At 66.9% G+C, this 26,049-nt stretch overlaps 1 protein-coding gene across 3 annotated transcripts in view; it reads right to left on the bottom strand.

The window, feature by feature from the left end:
• Positions 1 to 1,408: 1,408 nt before the first annotated feature.
• The window catches only part of CAMK2B (calcium/calmodulin dependent protein kinase II beta), a 47,580-nt gene continuing 22,939 nt past the window's right edge, over positions 1,409 to 26,049 (bottom strand). For all 3 annotated transcript variants that reach the window (XM_081101835.1, XM_081101837.1, XM_081101836.1), the window contains exons 6-21: positions 22,478 to 22,550; positions 19,863 to 19,965; positions 19,700 to 19,783; positions 19,178 to 19,272; positions 18,972 to 19,094; positions 18,509 to 18,592; positions 18,063 to 18,105; positions 17,302 to 17,376; positions 13,014 to 13,051; positions 12,852 to 12,923; positions 11,716 to 11,760; positions 10,426 to 10,474; positions 3,813 to 3,888; positions 3,590 to 3,684; positions 3,215 to 3,449; positions 1,409 to 3,058 (exon numbers count right to left, since the gene is read on the bottom strand). In XM_081101835.1, the coding sequence (XP_080957961.1) occupies positions 3,217 to 3,449; positions 3,590 to 3,684; positions 3,813 to 3,888; positions 10,426 to 10,474; positions 11,716 to 11,760; positions 12,852 to 12,923; positions 13,014 to 13,051; positions 17,302 to 17,376; positions 18,063 to 18,105; positions 18,509 to 18,592; positions 18,972 to 19,094; positions 19,178 to 19,272; positions 19,700 to 19,783; positions 19,863 to 19,965; positions 22,478 to 22,550 (1,288 nt within the window). In that variant the 3' untranslated portion in view covers positions 1,409 to 3,058; positions 3,215 to 3,216. The remainder of the gene's footprint in view (positions 3,059 to 3,214; positions 3,450 to 3,589; positions 3,685 to 3,812; positions 3,889 to 10,425; positions 10,475 to 11,715; positions 11,761 to 12,851; positions 12,924 to 13,013; positions 13,052 to 17,301; positions 17,377 to 18,062; positions 18,106 to 18,508; positions 18,593 to 18,971; positions 19,095 to 19,177; positions 19,273 to 19,699; positions 19,784 to 19,862; positions 19,966 to 22,477; positions 22,551 to 26,049) is intronic.

The following is a 26,049-nucleotide window of genomic DNA, read 5'->3' as shown; positions in this document are numbered from 1 at the left end:
CTCCTGACCTCCCTCGGCCGTGGTGCCCGCCTGCCCACAGGCCTGCCTGCGTGCTGGGATGCGATGTCCACCTCAGGCACAGGAACCGGGGGGCCGGGCAGGAGGCGCCTCTGATTACAGCTGATAGGCCTGGGTCTAGGAGACACCGCCCGACACCGCTCTGGCTCTGTCCTACATTCTCCACCCTCTCAGGTCCCTGCGTGCTGCCAGGGGGAGCCCACGGCACCGAGACACTGATGCCAAGGGCCTCCTGGCCTGGGCCTGGCAAAGTGTCTGCCCCGGGGCGGAGCAGGAGGAGGCGGCCAAGGTGGTCCCTGGGGTCCCTGCATTCTCAGTCTCGGGCTCACGGGGCACTGAGGTCTGGGGTGGTTTTGAAGTCCCTGTTTCTGTCCCAGGAAAGCACGTGGCACAGGCACAGGCAGGCAGCAGCAGGGCCTGGGGTCGGGGGTGAGGGAGGCCGCTGCCTCCACGTGAGGGCATCGGGGAGGGAGGAGGGGAAAGGCCTGCAGCTGGGCCCGAGGGCGGGCCACGTGCTCTGATGGCCTTAGGAGCCGGTGGTCAGTCAGGTCAGCAGCCATGTGGTCAGTGCTAACAGCCTCAGAGGCCGGGGTGGTCATTCCCGAGGGAGGCCCAACAGACTTCGTGTTCTGGCTGCAAGGATGCACTGGGTGACATCCTCCCCCTGAGGGTCAGGTCCGGGCACAGAGGGTGGGCAGAGCCCAAGCAGAGGAAAGGCCTGGGGGTGTCCCGGGGTGTCATGCTGGGGCCGCTGCGGAGGGAGCCTCCTGGGGAGCGCCAGGCCCTGCCACCCCAGTCCTTCCTCCCGCCCTCTGTCTGGGCACCTTAGGCTCAGCACCAGGCAGCCCTGTCCCCCGATCCTGCTGGGAGCTCTGGCCATGTGGACCTTGAAAAGCCTGCCTGGTCCCTGCTGTCCTCGCCTGCTGTTTCATCTTTGCCTCCAGCAGCCACCACTGTGCATGGGTAACATGGGTGTCTGAACTGTGCAGGCCTGTGTGCTGTCCGCACAACCCAGGGTGTGGGCTCCCGTGAGCAGGCGGGTGGCCATGGACACCACATGCCCCAGCCCCTGTGGCCGGCAGTCAGCAAACCACGCAGGTGGGGTGGCTGATGGAGGGAACGACTCGGTAGGTCAGTGCAGCCCAGCCCTGCAGCTCCTCCCAACCCAGACACCACTGGGGTGACTAGAGAGGTTGGGGGTGCATGTGGGGGGTCAGGTATTGAAGCTGTGACTTGCGGCTGCACAGAGGGACCCCAGACGGGTTGTCCACCCTGACAGGCTCAGGAAGGTCTGGACTCAGCCTCTACAGCCAGGCCCGGCGGGGCCCCACGGAAGGGTCTGGGTGAGGGGTGGGGGGTCCCAGCAGAAAGCACGGAGCTGCACATGAAGCAGTTTGTCCCGTTTGCCTTTTATTTGCAGTTTCCCGAGACAGAACAAAATAACCTTTTGTACACTTACAAGGCTCAGAAAGAAAAGACAACAAAACTCAGCAAAAAGAGAGGAGGGAAGCCGGCCAGCACCGCGGCCGCCGGCCCCTGCAGGGCGGGCCAGCGAGGCCACACCATGGACATCAAGCTGGGAGAGCGGGTGTGGCATGCAAAAGAACTATCCCCCGAAAAAAATCCCCAAATTAACCCAGACAGGCAGTCCCATGGAGAGGAGGAGGAGTGGGAGGAGGCCCCAGGAGGCGAGAGTGGCCAGGCACACGCTGTAGGAGGCAAGCCCTGCCACTCACTGCCCGTGCCCGTGGGGCAGGCAGATGTTTACCATGTCCACGGGTGGGGACAGCTGTTCGAGCACAGCTGTGGGTGGGCAGATGAGTGTCCACTCTGAGTGGCAAGGACAGTCTCCTTGGAGACCAGGCCCTTTCTCCTGTTTCCCATCCTATGCCCCTCCCTTGGGTTGATTTTGGGGGGAGATGAAAAAATCTTTGTTGAAAACAATGTGAATTGAAGAGTGCCTGGTACTGGGCAGGAGGATCCCAGATCTCTGTGACCAGGCCGGTTGGACCTGCCCCCACCCCTGGCTGCTCTCGGCCGCCATCTGACCAGAGGCCATCCCTGAGCCTCCCCGAAGTGAGCCCAGCCCCTCCTCCCACTCAGGGTTCCCGTCACACTGCAGCCCCCCCGAAGCCTGGCAAGTGGTTGGCTTGCCCTGACCCCGGAGCACACTGCCTTGGGCGCGGACCCCTACAGTGGCCTGGAGCCCAGGGAGCCCCCGCCCCCTCTGGCCCCTCCTTCCTGCATCAGGACCACCCCCTGAGCCCTGGGCCCTGGGCCCTCCAGCCCACGTCCCCCTGTGTCGGAGGAACGCCCCATGGACAGGAGGGAGGCCAGCCCATGGGTCCCCTCCCCACAGGGCTGCTGCCAAGGGTAGCCGCCCCCCAAGTCTGAAGCTAGCTGCACCCATCTGCACTTCCTGCCCCTGGCAGGGGAGCAAAGCCGAGCCAGCCAGGGCCCTCAGAGCTTCTCACAGGCATCCTCCCCGGGGATGGGCCTGGCCGCTGCACTGCCCGTCCACGCTGGGGCATCGGGGCGCTGGCACGGGAGAAGCCTACACCCACCTTGGGGGGGGGAGGGTAGAGGAAGGGAAAAGAAGCAGAGGGAACAGCTGCGCTCAGGCCGTGGCCTGCAGCCCCCCAGACGACACCTGACACGACCCACCGCCAGCAGGGTGGGGGGTGGGCCCCATCGAACAAACACGTGAGGGCCATCGGCCTGCCCGGTGGACACGTGCCCGCCCGGCTGCAGGCCTGGAGCAGACAGACAAGTGGCGCTCAGTGCAGAGTGGCCGGCAGGCTCCAGCCCCGCCAGTGCAGTCATTTTACAGCGTTTTCCTTTGTTTAGGTTTTTTTCCCCATTTCACCCTTTTTTTTTTCTTTTTTGTGGTGGTTGCTGTCATCTTGTTTTTAAAAAGAAACCACTCTGGTCTTGGTTTTCTGCAGACACAGGCACCAGGGGAGGAAGAGGCAGACACAAACATGCGACAGGCAGGCCGTGAGCCGAGGGCGGCTCGGCGCCAAACACGATCCGTCGGGCTCTGCAACGGGGAGGGCGGAGGGTCAGCGCCCGGTCTGCGCCCCAGGTCTGCAGCGTGTGGCTGCGTGCGCCCAGGTCTCATGCGAGCACCGCGGCTCCATCCAACCCCATCCAACCCCAGACCCCGCCCATCGCCCGTCCCGTCCCCGCGGCTCACCCTCACTGCAGCGGGGCCACGGGCGCTCCTGAGCAGTGGAAGTGCACGTTCTGCCACTTGCCCTCGCGCCGGTGCCACACGCGCGTCTCCTCGGACTGGCTGGTGCGGGGCCGGCCTTGGCCGTCGATGTACTGCGTGAGGCGGATGTAGGCGATGCAGGCCGCGTCCTCCCCGATGACGTGCACGTGCGGGTTCAGGATGGTCGTGTGGATCGGCTTGCTGTTTTTGGCGAGCACTGCGGACAGGCTGGGAATCAGCGCTGCGGCCGCCTCTCGCCGGCACTGCCCGCTCCCTCCTGGGCCCTGGCTGCGTGGCCCGGGCAGGGCGGGGGCTTCCCTGGGCTCCCGCGCCACCCCCGCTGGCGCCCTCACTCACAGTTCTCGAAGTAGAACCTGTGGAAGTCCATCCCTTCGACCAGGTTGCCCAAAGCTTCAGGCTCAAACGAGGTCAGGCCTGGGTCGCAGATTTTCCTGGGGGGCAGACCCAGGTGAGGAGGGCCCCCTCTGCACCCACCCAGGGTGTCCAGCCCTCTCTTCAGGGGACACTCAGCCCACCCATCCCCCAGGCTGCCCAAGGAGCCGCACAGGCCCCGACTCACGCGTAGGCCTCGAAGTCCCCGCTGTTGACAGCCTCGATGAGCTGCTCCGTGATCTTGATGATCTCCTGCTTCCGCGCTGCAGGGAGAGGCCCAGTGACCCACGGCCGCCGCCCGCCCCACCTTTCCTCTCCCCTCCAGGGGACGGAAGCCCTGTGCCCAAACTGTCCCGCCCAGACGTTCTCTCCAAGGCCAGCACGGCTCCCACAAGTCCAACAAGTTTCTACCTCGTCTGCCATCAATAAAACGTTTCTGAATAACAGACTTCCACCCCCAGCACAAAATGTCTGGGAAACGCTGACAGGGGCATGGGACCCACCACAACCACCACAGCCCTGGGCCCTCTGCAGCCCTGATCTGCCTTCCTGCTCCGCCCACAAGGTCCTTCCCAAATCCCAGGGCCATGGTCGGCAAACTCATCAGTCAACAGAGCCAAATATCAACAGGACAACGACTGAAATTTCTTTTGAGAGCCACATTTTTTAAGCTTAAACTATATCGGTAGGTACATTGTTATTAACTTAATGAGGGTGCTCCTGAGCTGGCCTTTGCCAAAAACGTCCTCAATCTGATTGCGGTACGTTCGCTGAGGTCGACCCCTTCCACCTCTCCCGTCCACACTCGCCTTGTGTACTTGTTTCAGAGACCAGTGTGGATGGGAGAGTTGGAAGGGGTCGACCTCAGCGAACGTACCTCAAAACAATGTACCTCCCCCGCGCCACATATCCCGTCACCCGACCAACCGACTGACACCCCCCACTTCTTCTAACGCCACTTCTTCAAAACAGACTCGCCCAGGCCGAAAACCGACTTCTGCACATGGGCCAGGAAGTTTCAATCGCACTGTACGTGCGCGCCCGCACGTGGTATTTTGTGGAAGAGCCACACTCAAGGGGCCAAACAGCTGCATGTGGCCCGCGAGCCACGGTTTGCTGACCACGGCTCCAGGGGACTAGGAAGGGCTGGCAAGCACAGCAGGGAGAAGACTGGGGGCTCGGGGGGGGCCGCTGCCCAGAGGCCAGGCAGCTCAGAGAGCAGAGTGCATGAGCCTCCCCTCTCCCCCGGGAAGGCAGCCAACCAGGTGTTGGCCTGCACCTCCTCTGGTCTCTACCTGCTTGCAGTCTCGGGCCCAGGTGCCAGCCAGCACACCACTCGTCCATCCCGCGCTCTCCACCATCCTCCAGGCTCCCGCCTACTTGGCCTCGGCCTCAGCAGGCCTGGCCCCAGGGTGGTTGCCCGAGGCCCTTTGTCTCTAAGTACATTTATTTTTGTGCAAAATATTTTCAACACATGGAAGAAGCAGAGAGGATAATCCAGCCACTCCGGGTGGATGCAAATCTGGACATTGTCCTATTGGCTCCAGATGCTTCTTAAAGAAATAAAATCTCACATAGTTGCAGGTGCCTGTGTCCCCTCAATCTTGTTCCGTACTCACTCTCCCTGGGTAGGTGCTGCACCACTTCTGTGCAGACACAGGCATGCCCGCACGCACAGGCATGCACACACAGGGGTGATCGCTGAAAGCAATGACCAATGGCTTGAAAGAACTCAGGACCCCACGGCCTCTTCCCGGGCCCCAGGGGTCGAGGCTGCCCAGCCACATGTCTGTGCGTGAAGCCCTCCATTCCCGGCAGAGCGTGGGACCATGGCTCTGCAGGGCTGCCACGTGGCATGGGCTTCTGAGGCTGCCAGGGGCTCAGTTCCCCACGCACTTGGCGTTCAGAAGCAGGTGCCCGTGGTCCAGGCCGGCTGCCCCTGAGCTGTCTGGGCGCTCCCTGTCCCAGGAACCCACCTGGAGGGGGACTGAGCCTGTAGCAGAAGATGCTGCCTGCTGCGTGTGAGCCCACGCGTCTGACACCTGAGGGGTTGGGTGCGCCGTGTGCATGTCAGGTGGGAGTGTGAGCCTGTCTGCATGCATGTGCGCCGGCCTGCAAGCATGCATAGGCTCCTGTCTTGAAAAGGCCCCTCTGGGCCACCGCACTTCTGCTTCTGTGCTGCTTTCCTTTCCTGCCCCTTGTCTGACCAGCAGGTTTGGCCCCCGAGGCTGGCCTCTAGGAGGGCTGCGGCTCCAGCCCCCCAGGTCCCAGGTCCCCGTGCAGGCCGCGCGGCTGTCCCACCTCTCTGCCTTCTGCCTGGGCGAGTCCCAGTGCTGAGCATCACCTTCGTGGAGGCCGTTTCCAGCTTCAGGCTCCCCTGTCTGCGCCCCATCGTCCCCCCAGACCCTCCCCATGAGGCCTGGCCACAGTCCCCCAGGGGAGCTGAGGGACATTTTCCTGCTGGTTCCCCTGCACTTTGAGGTCATGGTCACCGGCTATTGTAAGTGACCCTAGCCGTCCACTAGGGGCGAAGTATTGAGTGTTTTAAACATATTGTAATTTAAATGGGAGTTGGTGTAGAGAAAGTATTAAGTTAGACAGGACATTCCTGAGCTCACAGCATAAGTCTGTGGACACAAACCAGCTCAGGGGGCCACTGCTCCCACCCTGGCCAGGGGCCCAGGGCACCCCGGTGACTCCTTGCTGGCACCAAGCCCTGTGCCTTGGCGTCTGCCGGGGCCCCAGCCATCCAGGCAGACAGCTGCAGGATCAGGATGGTGTATAATCCTGATTATGGAGATGCAGCCTGGCCAGCGAGCACGGCCCCATTACACACCGAGACAGCTGGCGGCAGGCACTAGAGAGAGGAGGGCCACGGCGCCCGCTCCTCCCCCTCCCCCAGGACACCCCGTGCCTGGGCCTCCGTGCTGGGCACCCCAAGCTGGAGACTGGACGCCTGGGGTTGGCTCACCTGCTCAGACCCATGGAGAGCAGACCTCAGCCCCAGACAGTCCTTCCCCAAGCTGCCCCACCCCGTCCTGTCACCTGGGGACCCTCCCATCCACACTCATACACACTCAAGTTGCTGGGGTGCCAGGAACTCAGGCAGGGCACATCCAGGAGCAAGACTCACCCTGTTCCCTGAGGGAGGCTGGCTGGGAGGCCCCTGCCCTCGGCACCCCAATGCCCCACCCCCAGGCCAAGCCACCTCTGCTGGCTCCAGAACCCATCCCCTGGCATTTAGTCCTGCTCACGGCCCCTCTGTGGTCCCCACGACCCTTAGTCAAGCTCAAGTCAGACCCCTAAACAGGCAGAGCCATGCTGCAGCCCCACACAGGCCTGTCCCCAGAGCCTGCCAGGCTGCTGCGCTGGCCCCACGGGAAAGGTTGCAGCCGGTGCTGGTCCATGCAGGTGGTCCCCTGGGAGCATCCCTGCAGGTCTCCAAGCCGCGGGCACCGGTCCAGGGTCTGGGACATGGAGCCTCTGAACTCAGACGAGACGCTGCACCCCCAGAGTCCCGTGTGCCTACCAGATTCACCCCATCCCACCACTAGCCGAGTGGCGCCACCCCCCCGCCCCCCCGCTCGCTCCAACCCCTCAGGCACATCGGACACCCAGGGGCCCCCACTCAGGCCCTGGCCCCTCGAGCCAAGCACAGAGCCCTCTCGGCAGGGCCGTCCACAGGGCCTTGGCCAGCAGGCCACAGACAGCCAGCCCTCCCCCACAGCTTAGCCAGTTCCCCCCGCCCTGCCTCAGCCTCCCCCCACTTGGCCCACAGGGTGGGCAGGGGCCACACTCACCCAGCCACTCCCCCGCCATGCCTGGCCCCTGGCCCCGCTGCCTCTCCTCTGAGCCCGGAGCCTCCCCACCGGTGGGGGTGGCTGCAGCCCGGGGTGTCATCCATCCCTGTAAGTGATACTGGCGGGCAGTCGGCAGACGGGCCAGCAGCTCAGCTCGCTCCTCCCTCCCGGGGGGCAGCCGGCTGAGGCCTCTGCTGCCGCGCTCCTGCCCGCCCTGCAGGGCCAGGCCTCCCCTCGCCACGGAGCCCCCCATGGAGCTGCCCTCAGCCCTGGACCCAGCGGGAGGGACCCAGCCGGAGGGACGCCAGATGCACGCCCGGGCGCCCCTGTAGGCGCTGGCCCTTCTGCTTCCAGGAGTCTCGCTGCCTGCAGGCCCTGTCCACCCTGGACCGTCTGCAGGTGCTTACGGAGACGGGTGTTCATGCCCCGTCTCCAGCCACAAACTGCGGTTGCCCCGGCCCCTTCCAAGCCCCCAGCTGCCCGTCCCAGAGCGGGGGTGGGGGTGGGGTGAGGACCCACACTGCGGCCTGGGTCTCCACCGCACAGAGCCCGGGGGACAGCGCAGGGCTCCTCGAGATGTTACTTACTTGGGGCAGGTGGGGGGCCTGGGAGAGCCGGAGACGGGCAGGTGGGGGGCCTGGGAGAGCCGGAGACGGGCAGGGTGGGGGGCCTGGGAGAGCCAGAGACGGGCAGGGTGGGGAGCCCTGGGCTCCTGGGGTCCCTGAGCCCCTCCTCACTGTGTTCAGGATGTCAGAGATCCTGGGGGCTGAGGCGGGACAGAACAGATGTGTGCAAGAGAGGAAACCTGAGGGCTGACAGCCAAGCAGAGGGGGTCACGGGGGGTGGAGGATGAAAAGGGGGTCATGAGGGACATGCAGGGGATGGAGGGGTTGTGGGGGAAATAGGGGGACATTGGGAGTCACGGGAGGATGGAAGGGTCATGGCAGGTGTGGGGGGGAAGCTGCTTGGAGCAGAGGTGCCAGCCTGGGGGGCACCTGGCCCAGGACAATGTGACAGGCCTGGGAGGCGGGTGACAGGATGGAGGGTGAGGATGTGCCGGGACCCGCCAGCCGTGGGGAGGACACGGGGCAGAGGCGGGCCCTCTGCTCCTTTAGCCACAGGCCTGCCAACTGTCAAGGGCTCCCTGGGTGCTGCCTGGGGCTCGGGGGGGGGGGGCGCTGTGAAGGCAGCGTGACTGCGGAGGCCACGCAGACGGCCTGGGGGAGGCGAGGGGACAGGCCCGTGGCCTCAGAGGCTGCCAGGCTGGTGCTGGGCAGTGGCGAGCGTGTGGGGGCGCTGGCTGCAGCGTGAGCAGGGGTGCCTGGCCACTCGGCCATGCCTGGCGGGGTGCAGAGCCATGTCACTTACATGGGTGGGCAGGGGGCCCTCGGCTTCCACGGTCCCTGAGCCCCTCCGGCTGGAGCTCAGGACGCCAGAGGCCCTGGGGGCTGGCAGACGGGGTGGACGTGAGGAGGGGACAGGGAGCCCTGCCTCCCGCCTGGGCCTGTCTCAGGGAGGAGCCCCCTGAGGCGGAAGTGAGGCCTGAGCCAGTGGAGACAACTCACTCGGGGGCTCAGCCGCCCGAGGCTCTCAGGGTCCCCGGGAGAGGGCTGCAGGCCCTTTGAGGGGCCCCACAGCCACAGGGCCGGCCACTTGCATGGGGCAGGCAGGGGGCCAATGGGAGCCGGACAGGACAGGGCAAGGCAGGGGGCCCTTGGCCTCACAGGCCAGAGCCCTCCTCACCGAGCTCAGGAAGTCGGGGCCCCAGGGGCTGGTGGACAGACAGACGTGACCAGGAGGCAGGCAGGGAGGGGGTTGCAGAAAGAAAGGGCAGAAGAGAGAGGAGGTGGGAGTGAAGCTGGAGAACCCCAACCCAGGAGTGTCTAGAGCCGTCCCATCACGGCAGGTGTTGAGGTCCACGCAGCGGGTGGGGGCCTGCGTGTGCCGGGGCGGGGGCAGGGGCGGGGGGCGGGGGAGGCTCGGGGCTCCTCTGTGTACGGGGCCTTCAGTGCACAGGTTGGGGTCAGATTTGGGAAGCAGCGGCCTGACCCTGCCCCCCCCAACCCCCTCCCCCCAGCAGGCCAGATGGGGGCTGGCTCCATGCTGCTGGCTCCAGCCTGTCTCCGTCAGCCACTCACACGCCCGTCTCCCTGCTCAGGCCCGTGCTCCCCTCCGCGCTGGGCAGCCGCCGTGGAGGGTGGGCCTGGCCTTCGCCCCCACGCTGCAGCGTGGCCAGCGGGGGTGCCCTGGGCAGCCCCAAGGGCGCTGGTGTGTGTGAGGGGGTCCACAGCCCCACGTGGGGTGTGGCCTGGGCACAGATCCCCGCCCCCACATCGAGGCCACGGAATCGCACAGAACCTGGCAAGGCCCTCGTCTGCTCATCCGCTCAACTGCCAGCCGGACGGCCATGACCTGAAGGAACCTGAAGAAATTTAGCCAATTCAACTGTGAACTGGTTTCTCCTGTGAAAACTGGGCGCCTGGCCCTGGGGTGAGTGGGGGGACGGGTGGGGAGAGCCGAGGACAGAAGCCTCCTCACTGTCAGGGTGCCCGCCTGGCAGGCGGGCTGGAGGCCTGCACACCCGGACAGCCTGGCAGGCGCGGCTGGAGGCCTGCACACCGGACAGCCTGGCAGGCGGGCTGGAGGCCTGCACACCGGACAGCCTGGCAGGCGCGGCTGGAGGCCTGCACACCCGGACAGCCTGGCAGGCGGGCTGGAGGCCTGCACACCCGGACAGCCTGGCAGGCGGGCTGGAGGCCTGCACACCCGGACAGCCTGGCAGGCGGGCTGGAGGCCTGCACACCGGACAGCCTGGCAGGCGGGCTGGAGGCCTGCACACCGGACAGCCTGGCAGGCGGGCTGGAGGCCTGCACACCGGACAGCCTGGCAGGCGCGGCTGGGCCCGATCGCTGTCGCTGCACGGCCAGCCCCAGGGACGTCCGAGTCAGACCCTGACCAGGACCCGCCACTGACGCCCCTGCCGGTGGGGAGTGCGCGCACCTTTCGTGTCCTCGTCCTCTATGGTGGTGTGCGCGCTGTCCGATGAGTCCTGGGGAGACAGGGAGGCAGGGTCAGCACTCGGCTGCCCAACCCGCCAAGGGGCCTGGGGTCAGGGGCCTGGGGTCAGGGGCCTGGGGTCAGGGGCCTGGGGTCAGGGGCCTGGGAGGTGCCCTTGCAGGACCCAGAGACGCACAGGCAGCCGGGCTCCGTGTGACCCCAGGTCCCACCGCCCACGTCCCAAGGCAACACCATGTGTGCGGTGGGAAGACTCTGCTCAGACGGCTCAGAGCAGAGGGAGCCAGGCCTGAGAGTCCCGAGGCTCCTGGACGGGGGGCGGCACCCAGAGTGGGAGGGAACCTGGGTGGCTGGCAGAGTGTGGGGTGCCCACACCTCCTTCCCAGCCTCCTCTGTCTAGCCGGCCTGGTCCACCCCGCCAGTGGCCTGGGAGCCCAGATGCTGCCCTTCAGATAACAAAGCAGCTGCCACCCACCCATCACCAAGCTCCCAGGCAGCCTGCTCCCGGAAGGGGTATCCCCACAGGGTCCCGAGGGACCCCGTCCCGCCTGGCGAACGCAGCTCCGGGCCTTGGGCCAACAGGAGGGTCTGCCTGTCGAGACCCAGGACTCACGCCACAGCCCAGAAGGCTGTCCGGGGAGCCCCCTCCCTGCGCCAGGTGCGAGGACCTGCAGGCCCCAGGGCACCCTGGTCAGCCAGTGAGGCAGAGGCCTTGGGCTCTGGCCCAGCCCATGGCGGGGTTGGGGGCCTCTGAGGAGCCCATGGCTGGGGGATCCAGCTGCAGGCCTGGGTTCAGGTTGGGGGTGCCTGTCCTGGAAACAGCTGGGGACCCGCCACCCGAGGGCCAGCCCTTCCCTGCCCTTGAGATGTGGGTGGGATGGGAGCCGATGAGGAGCGGAGAGGAGCAGAGCGGCCAGCCCGCAGGAAGCTCTGGCAGCAGGTGAAGGTGGGCGGGGTCACCGGTCTGGGCAGCCCCGCCCATGCCCCCCGCACTCAGCCAGGGCAGTGGACAGGGTGGACAGCAGCCAGGAGGTCCTGAGAAGTGGCCGCTCTGCAGTCATGGAGCCTGGGCCCCTGGCCCCAGCGGGCTGGGAGCGATGCCTCCAGGGCAGTGCCCGGGGCCTTCCCGGCAGGAGCAGCGGACGCATGGGCTCCGCGCTGCCTCGAGATGGGTTTTGGGACACCTGCCCCCACAGGGTCAATGCCCAGCCCTTCCCCGGGGCCAGGGGTCTGCCTCCGGTCCCCACAGAAGCTCCCTGAGGGTGAGGGCAGTACCTTGATCCCGTCCACAGGGTTATGGATGACGGTGGTTTGAGGCTCCTACAGAGGAAGGAAGGAGGGGGTGAGAGGACGGGCCACGGGCGCCCAGCAGAGCCGAGGGCAGGGGGACTGGACAGGCAGCGATGGGGGGGCCGGGGGAGCAGCTGCGAGGGGGAGGGGCAGCGATGGAGGGGCCGGGGGAGCAGCTGCGAGGGGGAGGGGCAGCGATGGGGGGGCCGGGGGAGCAGCTGCGAGGGGGAGGGGCAGCGATGAGGCAGACATAAGGCCCAGGCCATGGGGATGCAGAGCTTGGCCAGGGGGGTGGGCGGGGGGAGAGGCTGTAGGGCCGGCTGCGGAGGGGCTGGCGCGGGGCCTGGGCTGGAAGACGGCGTGGGATGCAGGGGCGGGGGGGGGGGGAGCCCAGGACGGGCTGGCTGTGAGGCCGCATGGGGCTTCCCCTGCTGGGCCTGGACGCCCACATGTCCTGGTCGGCCCTGAGCAAACCCAGCCTTCCCGGAGCGTCAGGTGGGCCCTTGTACCCGGCCGCCCTGAGTCTCCTGACCCCTGAGCATCACCAAGAACAGGTGGACCAGCAACCCCACCTCTATGGCCACAACCCGACCACCAGCTGTGGTGTCTCCTGGACAGGACCCCCCACCCCAGGTGAGGCCTAGAGCCCAGGATCCCCCCCCAGCAGGGGGTCCCCATGTTCGCCAGCCCCTCCCCTCCCTCCGGGCAGCCACAGGCCAGCAGGGCCCGTCCCACATCTGCCCAGGGTCTCTGTCTCCCTGCAGATCACGGTGGGCACAGTGAGACCAGCCCACCCCCGTCCAGGGAGGCTGTGCGGGGTCCCTGCTGCCACCGTCTCCCTAGAGCCTGCTCTGGGCAGCACCTGGGTCTGTGGGCCTCTCACCGCGGACCCACCAGTGAGGCAGGAGTTGGCCTGTCGGGCTGCTGAGCGGGGCTCTTGACAGCCTCACCCCTCACCCCTCACCCCTCACCCCTCACCCCACCCCCAAGGAGCAGTGGGGGTGGGGGGCCGTGTCATCCGTCAGACCGGCCGGAGCTGGGCCCCACTGCCGACCAGGCCTCCTGAGGGGCGGCTGCCGCAGGCCCGGGGCCGGGGCGGGAAGGGGGCTGCGGGCCAGTACCAGGGCGGCCGGAGGGAGCGTCCCCTTGGGGCTGGCGGCGGCGGCGCTGTTCTTGGTGCTGTTGGTCGGGGTCTGCAGCAGAGACAGAGGGGGCGTCAGGGGGAGAACGAGGGCCTCCCTCGGGCGCCTGGGGAGCCGGGAGCCGGGAGCCGGGAGCCTCACCTTCACGCCGTCGGCCTTCTTGGTGAGCATGCTCTTGGCTGCTGCGTGGGGAGGAAAAGGCACCATGAGGGGCCGCCCTCTGCAGCCCCCGCATGCGTGACCTCGGGGCCCACCAGGTGCCGAGCTCCCCAAGAGTGAGGCAGGGGTGGCTGCCCGGGGGCCAAGATGTCTCCCCCAACGGGGGACCCTGGCTGGGGGGGCGGGCCGTCTGTGGGGAGGCAGGCGGGTGCCCCAGGTGAGGTCACAGGATGGGCGCCAGGCTGTGTGACGGGCATCCCTCCTCACTGCATGTTGGCAGCGGGTGGGGCTGCAGCTGGCTGCCCACAGGCGGGGCCTGTCCCCACCGCAGGTATCCCTCTGCCCGGCCTCTGGGCCCCCGTGGCCACAGCCCGAGGCACCTCTCCTTTGGGGCCTCGTCCTGGCCTTGCCCGGCAGCTAGAGCTGCCACCTCTGTGCCCACCTACCCGGGCTCCCGGGCTCCCAGTGAGGTCAGTAGAATGACATGCGTGGGAGAGGGTCAAAGGCCACCTGTACCCCAGGCCTGGCCGCTTGCCCCCCCCCCCCCATGGAGGTCAGGGCAGCCTGGGCCTCCCCGCTGCCCTCCACAGAGGCCCATTTTAATGACAGAACTGCAGAGAAGGAAGTCAGCTTACCTCGCACAAAGGGGAGGGGAGGGGAGGGCGTGAGGGGGAGAGAGAAAACAGGTTTGTGTCAGTTCAGGCAGAGTCAGCCCCGCCCAGGACCACAGTGTGCCCTGCCCCCTGCGCCCACCAGTCAAGCAGTGCCCAGCAGGCCGGCGGGTGTGGTTGGAGAAGCAGGGAGGGTCCCTCACCCGGGCCTGGGCGCCCCGAAGGCTGGCCAGCTCTGAAGGGTTGCCTGTCGCAGGGACTGGGACAGGGATGGGTCGGGACGGGGTGGGGGGCGGGGCACAGAGGCCGGGGAGCAACCACCTGCTGGGAGCCGAGACAGGCACTTAGACCCAGAGAGTGTGGGTCCCCTGCTGGCAGCATTAGCACCCCCTGGACCCCCAGGCCCTCTGAGGCAGAAACTTGGGGGGGGTATCTGCTCGGCAAGCCCTCTGCAGGGGACCGATACTGCTCAGTTGGGAAGGGGGTCAGGACCGGTGCAGTGGCCAGCGGGGACCAGGCCCTCCTGGCTGCCCTTGGGCTCTGCGTGGGGACAGGGGTCAGAGGCCCTCAGGCTCTCCGAGCAGCTGCACTGGACATGGCTTCCTGCTCCCCAGGGTCTGTCCCTCCTCTCACAAGCTCCCCTCCTAGCCCGGCCCGCGTGGCTCAGTGGTGAGCGTTGACCTATGAACCAGGAGTCACAGTTCAATTCCTGGTCAGGGCACATGCCTGGGTTGTGGGCTCCATCTCCAGTGTGGAGCGTGCAGGAAGCAGCTGATCAATGATTCTCTCATCACTGATGTTTCTCTCTCTCCCTCTCCCTTCCTCTCTCTAAAAGCAATTAATATCTATACATATATATTTCTTTTTTTTCTGTCAATCCTCATCCAAGGAAATTTTCCCATTGACTTTTGAGCGAGTACAAGAGAGAGGGAAAGACAGAGAGAAACACTGATGTGAGAGAAATACATCGATTGGTTGCCTCCTGCATGCGCCCGGACCAGGGCCCAGACCGGGAAGGAGCCTGCAACTGAGGTATGTGCCCTTGACCAGAATCGAACCCATGACCCTTTGGTCCGCAGGCCGACACTCTATCCCAGTGATGGCGAACCTTTTGAGCTCGGCGTGTCAGCATTTTGAAAAACCCTAACTTAACTCTGGGGCCGTGTCACATACAGAAATGTTTTGATATTTGCCACCAGAGTAAAACAAAGATTTATATTTTTGATATTTATTTTATATATTTAAATGCCATTTAACAAAGAAAAATCAACCAAAAAAATGAGTTCGCGTGTCGCCTCTGACACGTGTGTCATAGGTTCGCCACCACTGCTCTAACCACTGAGCAACCCGGCCAGGGCGTATATATACTTATATATTTTTTAAAGCTTCCCTCCCAGCATCCTCAGGGCAGAGTTGAACCAGCCGCCTGCCTCTTATTGGCCTCCCTCTGTGAGAAGCGCTGTCTGCTGGGTCCCAGGGAGTGAAGGACCCCAGACGGTCCTTCCCTCGTCCCCCCCACCCCCCAGGCCCTCCAAGGGCCGGGCCAGGGCAGCCGGACTCAGGACGCTGACAGACACCCTGGCGGCCCTGCCCTCAGGCATCCGAGGACCAGAAATTCCTGGGGCCGCGTGGAAACCTCCCTCAGCGACGGAGGCCAGACAGCCCTGCAGACACAGCGTGGGTCCCCCCAGCAGGCTCGTCCGGAGGAGCACAGCCCTCGCCTCCCATCACCTTGCCTCTGCCCCGGGACAGGGGAGCCCCACTCCCCTCAAGGGAAGTAGTCTGAGGTGGCGCCAGGGCTCCCTGTCCGGCTGGCTGACCAGCTGGGCCTGCAGGAGAGGCATCAGCCGTCTCAGAGGCTCTTGCCTTGGGGCTGAGCACGCTGACCCCACTCTCCGATTTGAGACGGGGGCGGGGCACCAGCCTGGGCCCCCGGCTTTCCCGGCTTTGCCGGGGGCTTTGCCAGGCTCTGAGTCAGAGGCAGCGCAGCCTGTGCTGCTCCCGGCAGAGACGGAGTCGGTTCTGCCCAGTCTTCCCTGTGGGCAGCTCGCGGCCCCTGGGTCAGGCCCAGGCAGAGGGTCCCCTTCAGTCCCTGATTCTGTGAAACCCCTCGGGACGCAGCGGCGAGCGCCCAGCCCCTGTGCCAGCCTGTCTCCTAGCAACGCTGACCCAAGTGACTCTGAATCCCGCTGAGTCCCGTCTACACCAGCAAAGGCCCAGGAAGCTCATGCGTGGTTACCCGGCAGCAGCCAAGGGCCTGAGCACACGCACCCCAGGCCCTGGGAGAGACGAACCACCCGCCACCGCCCGCAGCTGCCCAGTCCCGCCCAAGGCCATGCGGGACCCGACCAGGGCTCTGACGAACGGCAACGTCTCTACAAAGACACCCAGACTTCCGCGGGCTGAGGGTGCCGTCGCCCACGGAGAAGCCAGGCCTCGGAACTGAGACACCCCCACCCCACCCCCACCGCGTCTGCCGGGGTCGGTGAGGCCAGGGAGGGCCCTTGGTCCACAGGCCAGTCCGGTCACGGGGCAGCCATGCTGGTCCCCCCACATGCACTGACCTCCCCCCGACAGTGGCCCCCAGTGCCCAGGATGGAGCCCCCATGCACGCGGCTCATGCAGGAGGCGGCGTTGTGGGCGAGCAGGTAGGGCAGCTCCAGCGCCCGCCTCACTCCTGTGCCGGTCAGCAGGGCTGCACCGGGAGCCTCTGGCCTCAGGTTCCCTGCTCCCTAACCGCCCGCCCAGGTGCCTCAGAAGGACCCAGAGAATGAGGCACTGGACAGCCCTTTGGGGCCCCTGTGTGTTCCCCTGAGGCTGGCCCGGCCCCGGTGCCCAGAGGAGGCAGCTAGAATGCTGGGTCCTCTTTCAGGGAGCTGGGGCTGCCCAGGCTGTGGATCGGAGCAGAGCAGGGTGGGTGAGCAGGAGGGAAAGGGCCTGGGCCTGGGAGGGGTCCTCAGCGGTGGCCCTGCCCTCAGCGGGCACCTCCCGCAGCTGGCGCTGGGCTGTGGGCCCACGAGGAGGACGAGGTCGACAGCCCTCAGGGTCTTGCCAAGGCCACAGGTGGGCGGGAGCAGACCTGGGCCTTCTGGGAGCAGGTTGGCAGAACCAGTGTCTCCACTCATGGCTGGGGACGAGGGGAGAGGGCCCTTGTAGAAAGACCAGGAGGCCTTCAAAGCGTTCTCGGGGCGGCTCGGGCCCCCCCGGGGCTCACAGGGCCGACTCGGCACAGACCCCCCGCAGCATGTGAGCAGTGGAGCCAGTGTATGTGCGTGCGGGGTGTGGGAGGGGGCGGGGGGAGAGGGGCACAAGGCCAGGTGGACAGATGGCCGTAGGCTCTCGGGGCGGCGTCTCTGCCTCTGGGCCTCCTTCTGAGGACCCCCCATCAGCACCCAGACCCCCTGTGGGTCAGGGTCTCTCTGAATGAGGATGGACAAGGGGGACGGAGCTTCCGAAGCAAAGAGCTCTGGCCAAAGGGGTCTCCCGACCCCCAGACTCAGGGGCCAGGGCTGGGGGTTCAGGCAAATGCACGTGGGCACGGCTGAGGGGCCTAAGGCGTGGGGCTGTGGGGTGCGTGGCGGGAGCGGGGCTCCCTGCCCGGGGGCTGCGTGCAGCCAGGGGAGCTCCATGCGGCTGCGGACGCGGGTCCAAGCGTCTACCTTGTTCCACCAGCCCCATGGTGGCGCCGGAGGCCGCGGTGGACATTGTGGCCGGAGCGGTGGTCTGTCTGCCCACTGTGAGCACCGGGTTAGAAGGGGTGGGCGGCAGACGGGGCGAGGTGAGGGAGAGAAGAGACAAAGGAAGCAGAGAAGGTTAGAGTCTGGCTGGGGCGCGGGGTTCCAGGGCCCCTCACAGGAGGACGACAGGTGGAGACTGACATTTGGAGCAGGCGCCTCCCTCCTTAGGGACCCACGGGCGTCTCGGGGGACAGGGCGCCCCGTCAGGGCTGATGGGAGGGGCCGCCCGCAGCACGGCCACAGCAAGGTCACGGGAGGGTGCCGGGTGCAGACAGACAGTGAGGACGGACCACAGACGCCGCACATACAAGCCACAGGACAGGGTGAGGCTGTCCCTGGTGGGCCTGCCGAGCCCTTGGCCTCGGGTCCCAGCCCCCCCACCCCCAGCGGCCGCACGCCCTGCCCCACCACCTCCGCGACCTGGGCCGGCCACAAGCACGCCCGCAGCTGCTGAGGCCGCCTGCTCTCGCCACACAAGATGGTGCTCAGATTCAGCACAACGACAGGCCACAGAGGCGCTGACCTACGGACGCCCGGACAGACACAGAGCTGGGGTGTCGGGTGGGGACACAGACCCAAACGCGGGGCAGCTGGGGGCCAGCCACCGTGCCTGGGAGGCCTCGGGGCAGCAGGGGGCGGGAAGGGCGGGGTGGGGGTCACGGAGCCGGAGGAGGCTGTCTCACCTGAGAAGTTCCGGGTGGCCAGCATGGTGGTGAGGATGGCGCCCTGGGGAGAGACATGGGCTGGGGCCGGGCATCTGCTGGCCGGGAGCCCCAGGCCTCAGCCCACAGGTGTCCGGCAGGATTCACCAGCTGCAGAACTGCCCACAGCCTCAAAAGGGCCCCAGGACTCCAGGGCCCCTCGGGGGGCCTCTCCCCGACAGGCACAGCCCCGTGTGCTGGGCCACCCGGGGTACCCCTGCCTGCAGCAGCCTGTGGTGGGGCTGGGCCGTCTCCCTCCTGTCCCCGCCAGGAAGCTGGGGACGCCCTCACACCCAGAGCCCTCGGGGCGAGAGCGTTGGGCGGGGCCAGTGGGCACCTGGGTGTGGTTGCCAGGGTAGCAGGGGCCACACCGGGCCTTGCAGCCTCCCCCCTCCCAGCGCAGGGCCCTCGAGGGGCAGGCGCCTCACCTTGAGCTTCCTCCGTGCGTTGAACTTCTTCAGGCACTCCACCGTCTCCTGCCTGTGCATCATGGAGGCCACCGTGGAGCGTTGCTGTGGGGATAGGGGCGGGGGCTCAGGGGGGCTCAGGGGGGACTCAGGGGGGCTCATGGGGGACTCAGGGGATGGGGGATCAGGGGATGGGGAATCAGGGGACAGGAGGGACTCAGGGGACAGGGGGGATCAGGGGATGGGGGCAGAGGGGACTCACGGGACAGGGGGGATCAAGGGATGGGGGATCAGGGGATGGGGGATCAGGGGACTGGGGGGACTCGGGGTAGGGGGCTCAGGGGGGCAGGGGGCTCAGGGAGGACTCAGGGGCTCAGGGGGAAGGGGGCTCCTGGGGGACTCAGGAGACGGGGGCTCAGGGCAGCCGGGCACAGGGACAGGACCAAGGTCCGCCCACCCGGGAGGCCCGAGGCTGCGGACTTACGCAGACCCACGGGTGCTTCAGCGCCTCGTGCGCGGTGATGCGCTTGGCGGGGTTGATGGTCAGCATCTGGTTGATGAGGTTTTTGGCTTCGGGTGTGACTGTGTCCCACTCGGGGGAGGGGAACTGTAGGAGCAAACAGTGCTCAGGGGGTCTGGGGCCCCCCAGCAAGGGCCGGGCTCTCCGAGGGATGGGTGGGGGGCACTCACGTCATAGGCGCCGGCCTTGATCTGCTGGTACAGTTTGTGCTGGTCCTCGTCCCAGAAGGGCGGGTAGCCCACCAGCAGGATGTACAGGATGACCCCTGGAGCCAAGGGCAGGCTCAGCGCGGCCACGCCAGCCCACCCGCGCCCAGGGCCCAGTGCCAGGAGGTGTGAGTGTGCGGCCGGCAGGGGTGGGCCCTCAGCCAGTTCCCAGCTCCGGTGAAGGGGGTCCTGCCTGAAGCCAGGCAGCCCCAGGGAGGCACCGGGGTCCTGGGCTCCCCACCGGCAGCCCAGCCGTGTCGTTTTGGAGACCCTCACAGCCCCTCAGCTCACCCCCATCACAGGGCGGTCTGCACGCCCCCCCGAGCCCATGATCACTGGCACAGGGGGTCTGAGAAGCAGCTGGGGCCCCAGGTCCAGTCTGGGCGGGAGGGGCTCCAGCTGGGGCAGCCCCCGGGGGGTCTCGTCTGCTGCCCCCACTGCTCCCATCTGCCCGCTCCCTCCCGCCAGCCCACTCCCGGGCCTCACCGCATGCCCAGATGTCCACCGGTTTGCCGTAAGCCTCCTTGCGCAGGACCTCCGGGGACAGGTAGCCCGGTGTGCCCGCGAACCCTAGCGGGAAGGGAAGGGGTGTGAGGGCCTGGGGCAGCTGAGCCCTCCCTGCCCCCCGGCCAGCCCAGCGGGCACTTACCAAACCATGCCTGCTGGTCCCCCTGCACCTCGATGGCCAGGCCGAAGTCTGCCAGCTTCACGGCCGCCCCCTTGCATTTGCTGGCCAGGAGCAGGTTCTCGGGCTGCAGGGATCCCCAAGGGGACAAACAGAGGGACAGAGGGTGCAGATGGGCGGGCAGGCCTGACCGATGTGGGTGTCTCCCGGCATTGCTGACACCTGTGGGCCCTGGGCCTGCACCCACAGCCCTGGCGCAGGGACAAGAGCCTCACAGGGACAGGTTGGTTCCGAGTGCGGTTGGGATCCCGAGACCCAGGACCGGAACTGGGGCGCTGGACCAGAGCGAGTGCACCCGCAAACCCTGGCAGGGGCACCATCGCCGAGGGGCTCCTCCCGCCCCGGGTCTGGCTGCTGGGAGACATGGGGGGTGCCTGCTGGGGCTCGGGCACTTGCTGCAGGACGGTGACCCCCAAGCGCAGAGGGATGACCAAGGCCCCGAGGCCGGGCAGTGCAGGACGCCGCCCACCATGCACATGGCTCCCAGGTGGGCAAGGCCGGCCTCCCGCTCAGGAAACAGCACCCTTGCTCAGTGGAGGGGCTGCGGGAGCCAGGCGGCTGCTGCCCTCTGACCGGGACCTCGGCCCGACCCCAGGCAGGTCCTTCCCACCCCTTTCCCTCTCCGACCTCCCGCCGTGGTCAGCGCTCAGAGCTCCTGGCTGCTGGATGGCTCGCCCCTGACCGCCGGGCGCCCTCCCCACAGCCAGCCCACTGAGACCACACGGCCACGGGGACGAGGAACGCGCTCTGTGGACAGTGGCTCCCCCGGGCCGTCGACCCTCCGTCCACCGGGAGGTCGTGGTGGAGGTCGTCCCGGCCTGCTGTGAGCGAGGCCTGCCCAGGGCTTCCGAGCGCCTGGAACCCACCTGGACGTGAGGGGGGCCACCCTCGGGAGAGCCTGGTCTCGGTCACAGGCCCGGAGCCCAGCCCCTGAACCTTCCGTCTCCTTGATTCTGAAAGACCCTGAAACTGCTGCCCTCGGAGCCTCTGGGACCTGCTCCCACAATGTCCTGTTTGGCGCAGATGAGCTCAAACTCCTCACAGGCTTGGACGCTCCCGTCACACACGTCAGTGCCACCAAGAAAGGCCACCGCCACCCCAGGTTAGCGGCTCTACCTGTGACCGAGGTGTTCGTGTCGAGCGTGCCCGGCCCCCACAGCCAGCGAGTCAGGCAGGGGACCCCACCGCTGGGCACCCGCGTCAGGCGGTCTGTGGCGGAGGCTGGAGCTGAATCTTAGGGTCACAGCCCCCCCAGGAATGAGGACACTCCCTCCCCTGCCTCCCCGCAGCCCCGAATGGTGAGAACGCTCTGCTGACCCCATGCAGGCTCCTGCCGTGGCCAGAGCAGCCCACAGCGCGACCAGGGAGGGGCCCAGCCAGGGCCGGTCCTCTGAGCTGGGACAGGCTGCTGTCCCACGGGGAGCTACCGCCACCTGCCTTCCCCTTCCCAGAGAGGATTCTGTGTGCGCCCCCCCTGCCCCGCCCCCCACCTCCATATTCTGCCTCGGCCCCGCCCCACCCCACCGTTGGCTATGAATGCTGGGGTCCAGGAAGGAGGCGGGACTCCTGCCCACGCCCCCGTAGCCCCGCCTCTTAGAGGCCCCCAGTGAGGCCCTTCAGAGGAGACAGTGACAGGGGTGGGGCAGGTGCACCAAGCAGACACGTGGGAGGACAGGGACCCTGGGGCATGCACAGAGGGAGCCGGGCACAGGGCTGTCCCAGAGCACCCCACAGACACGCACATTCAGGGCCAGCTCCAAGGGAAGGCTGCCTCACGCCACCAGGGGGCCTCTCAGCAGAAATGACAGCCCAGGGCCCCCAGCCCAGAGAAAGCTGGGGTCAAAGAACAGAGGGGCAGGGGGAGGGAGGGGGTGGGGAGGGGGAGGGAGGGCGACCCCTCTGGAAGGGTCTGGGGCACTTGGCCCAGGGCTGAGCTGAGGCCACAGGGCGTCAGGGACAAGGCTGGACGTTGGCAGAGACCCCGGGGCTGGCACCTCACCCTCTGCTCCTGTGGCGTCAGCCCCACAGGCAGCACCTCCTGTGTCCCACCTGCCGGGTCTGCATCTCAGTCCAGCCCAGAGAGTGAGCCCCTGAGGGGACCTGTGCTCATGCTCTGATTTTTTTTTAATATTTTATTGATTTTTTTACAGAGAGGAAGGGAGAGGGATAGAGGATTAGAAACATCGATGAGAGAGAAACACCGATCAGCCGCCTCCTGCACACTCCCCACTGGGGATGTGCCCGCAACCAAGGTACATGCCCTCAACCGGAATCGAACCCGGGACCCTTGAGTCCGCAGGCCAACACTCCATCCACTGAGCCAAACCGGTCAGGGCTCATGGTCTCATTTTTGACAACCATCCCCTCAGCCCGGAGCCTGGAGGTGTTATGAGGGCTGTGTGCAGACACCCCATGCGCACGCGCGCGCGTGCACACACACACACACACGTCTCACACGCATAACCACGCACCTTCATGCACATACAGGTCTGTGCTCACAGGGGCCCTCAGGCCTCTGGTCCAGGACATGCAGGTACAGACACAGGCCCTGGTGCGAAGAGCGGGCAGCGGGGACTCACCTTGAGGTCCCTGTGCACGACCCCCATCTGGTGGCAGTGGAGGACGGCCTCCAGGATCTGCTGGATGCAGTGGCTGCGGCAGAAGCACGTGCATTAGTGCGGGGCCTGCAGGGCGGGGTTGGGGGGGGGGGCTGGACGCTGGGGTGAGGCCCCCGCCTGGCGGGGCCCAGGAGGCAGGGAATCAAGGCACCGTCTGCCTGACAGGGCAGAGCCGAGAGCCGAGAGCCAGGAGGGGCCTGGGGTGCTCCCCTCGCCCCAGGTCAGTGCAGGTCTGGCAGGCCCTGTGCCCCCCCCATGCCAGGCCCTCCCAGGCTCCTGCCGGCCAAGCCTGACCCTGAGCTGGGCCCTCTGGGAGGGAGGCCAGGGTGGAGGCCACACCCTGCAACACAGCCTGGGGGGGAACCCAGGCAGGAAAGGGCAGAGGTGAAAGGGCAGAGGTGAAAGGACAAAGAGAGAGGGAGTGGGCAGCGCTGATGCTGTAGCTCTGTCACTCCTGGGCCAGAGCAGGCGCCACTCATCCCGGTAAATTAGAACCCCCCCACTACCACCCCAACTCAGCTCCGGGCATCGGGGCCAGACGCTCTCTGGGGACCGGCAGGCACCACCCAGGCCCTGAGCCAGGCTCCCTCCAGGTCAGGCTGCCCAGCACCGCCCGCTGTGTTCGGTGTCCCTGCGTAAGACCCGCCCCCCGAGAGTCCCGCAGCCCCCAGGACCAGGCACTGGCCCTCAGGGTCCCCCCACCCCGGTCTCCCTCTGCCTGGGTCTCCCTCACAGCCCCTCCAAATGGGGGGAGGAGGGCAGGCAGATCCCGCAAGACCCCTCCTGCCACTGCGGGGCCCTGTGGAGTGGCCGAGGGTCAGCTCGGGGGTGGGCTTTGTTTCCTAATGACCAAGGAGGCCGAGGAGTGGGTCCAGCCCTCTCCTCCAAAAGCTGTGGCCACATCTAGGTACCACCAGCCACTGCACGGAGTCCCCCATGGAGTTCCCCCGCCCCCAAGCACCTCAGCGATGCCCTTGGTGGAAGCTGTGGGTCAGAGCAGCCAGGCTGAGCCCTGTGGGAGGCAGCCCCCACCCCACTGGGCCCCAGGCTCTCCCTCCTGTCCCTGCCCCTCCTACAACACCCTCATCTGCCTGGCACAGCCCTGCCTGTATCCCCAGCCCCTGTCCAGCAGCACCCACCCCGCTGACCTGTCACTGCAGGCCCCCCAGGGCTGACCCAGCCCACGCTGGTCCGGGCCTCCTTCCCGGGGGAGCAGCGCTCAATGAGGCCTGAGGAGCTCTGAGCTCAGGACGGGCTGCGGCGAGGAGGCCGAGGCCCCACAAAGCCCCCAGGACGTGCCAAGGAGGACGGGGCACGGGCTCTCCCAGTCCCCAGGGCCCTCGCTCACAGACCCAGCGCTCCCTCACCTCACACGGCAGCACCCGCACCGGCCGGGTGACCCCCGCTGACCAGCCTTGCCCTGCTCTGCTGCTGCCAGACCCTGGCTCTGCCCCGGGTGGGGGTATCTGCGTGCCCCGCTGTCCTGAGGAGCCCGACCTTCCTGCTGGGACCAGAGGCCTCACTGCCCAGCCTCTGTGCCTCCAGCGCTGTCCAGGCCCCGCGGGGACCTTCAGCCCTGACCTGCCCGCAGCTGCGAATGGGTCTCCGCTTTGGGCAAATGGACAAGTGTCTTCATGCCAGAGGCCCCGCCCTCCAGGACGCCTGTGGCATCTCCGTGCTGGGCGTCCTCATCCTCGAAGATCCCACGGTGCCTGGATTCCCTGCCTCCTGTGGCCCCGCCAGGCGGGAGCCTCACCACACGGTCCCCACGCCGTCCTGGGCGACTGGTCCTGTGGGCATCGGGCGGCATCCAGCCGCTGACTGAGGCCGCGGTAACTGTCGGACCCGTTCTCTCGTCCTCAGCCTTGCAGGTGTTCCCCAAAAGTCTGCACAGCTGCCCTCGGGGCAGCGTGGATGGTGGGCTTCGCCCTGCCCCCCTCCGGGTCCCCTCCTGGGGCTCGGGCTCCCGCTGAACAGGCACTGGGTCTGCACTCTCCCAGCACCAAGGACTGGCCGGTGCCACCGACATCCAGGCCTGCATTCTGCCGTCCACCGTCCTGCAGGCCCCGCTCGGTGCACCCGGCCCCCCGGGCAGGCAGGACCCAGACGTCCCTGGCTTCACCCCAGGCTCCCAAGGGCTGGACAGAACACGGTGCCCCGTGCCCACGGGCAGTGCTGAGCCGTCTCGGGCTGGCTCTTCCCAGCGTCTCCCCAACGTGCGAGTCCTGTCTGCGGCCTGTGGGTGCCCAGGACACCCCCGGCCTGGGGAGCAGCCCATCCCGACAGCCAAGTCTGGGGACTTCTGGGGACGGCTCCCGGGACCCTCTCACCTTGCTCTCGCCCTGGACTGACCTCCAAGCTGAGACCACGGCCGGGAACATGAGGCCGCCTGGCCATGGCCTGCCACGGGGTCCTGCCTTCTTCCCGTCTCTTGCACAGGCCCCCCTTCCTCGTGGGCCCTTTGTCATGTTCCGAGCAGTTTAGAAAATCACTTTCGTGGTCAGAATTGTTCCCAAGAGGCGTCCCAGACGCTGGCCAGGTCCCAGGCGTGTCCTCACAGTTCTGGGTTCCTCTCCACGTCAGCAGCCAGCATCCCACGGCCCCTCCCCATCTCACAAGCCATCTTGCTTTTTAGGTTTTAAAACTGGGCTGTAAACACTTTGAACGTTGTTTTCCAGGTTTGATAAGAGACGCTTGGCTTCCTCTCCAGAGGCCTCCCGCCTCCTCCGGGGGAAGAGGTCACAGAAACGCTCCCGCGGGGCCTCCCTCCCCCAGGGGCCCCCACGGGGCCCCCACGAGGTCGCCCATCGGACATAGGCCCTGGGGGGTCACTGGTCAGGGAAGGCCTGCCCGGTCTGGCTGGGGCTCCTGCCTCAGCACAACCCCAGGGGACACGCAGCCCTCCCAGGACGGGCTTCTCTCCACGATGCGCGAGGTGACCCCCAGACTCCATCCTGACCCAAAGCACCAACACAACAGACACCGGTCTCCCCTGGGGCCCAGGACCCCTGGAAAGAGGCACAGAGGGTTTCCCCACGGGGATGGCTAGGAGCACCCCTCCTCCTGGTCATCCTCCTCCTGGTCTGGCTCTGAGAGGAAATTGGGCATCGCAGGGGGGGCCCCAGCGCAGAGCCCCCTCCCCCGGGCAAGTTCCAAGGGACCCCAAGGGACCCCAAGGCGTTTCCAGGAGTGAAGGGGTGAGGCCCGGAGGGAGGGGCAGGTGAGCAAAGGGAGGTGATTGGCTTGTGGGGCAGGTCAGAATGTGGGCGGGGCCCTGTGGGCATCAGGGAAGAGGCAGGGGGGTGGTCGTGTGGGTGTGGTTGGAGGTGGGGGTGGGGTGGGCATGGCGTGTAGGGGTGGTCGGTCAGCAGCATGCCCAGGGTGTGGTCAGGATGTGGTCAGGGTGTGGTCCACACGGCGCTCCAGGAGGTCCCTGTGAGCAGCTAGGGAGGGTCCAAAGGCCCCAGGCCCAGAGCCGGGCTAGGGCTGTGGGCCATGCCCCTTCCCACACCAAGGAAAGGTGCCAGGCCCCG

This window comes from Myotis nattereri (assembly GCF_964212035.1).
Source record: "Myotis nattereri genome assembly, chromosome: 11".
Lineage (NCBI taxonomy): Eukaryota > Metazoa > Chordata > Mammalia > Chiroptera > Vespertilionidae > Myotis > Myotis nattereri.
Note: the sequence above shows the minus strand (reverse complement) of the source record. Positions and strands in the feature narration are given on the sequence as shown.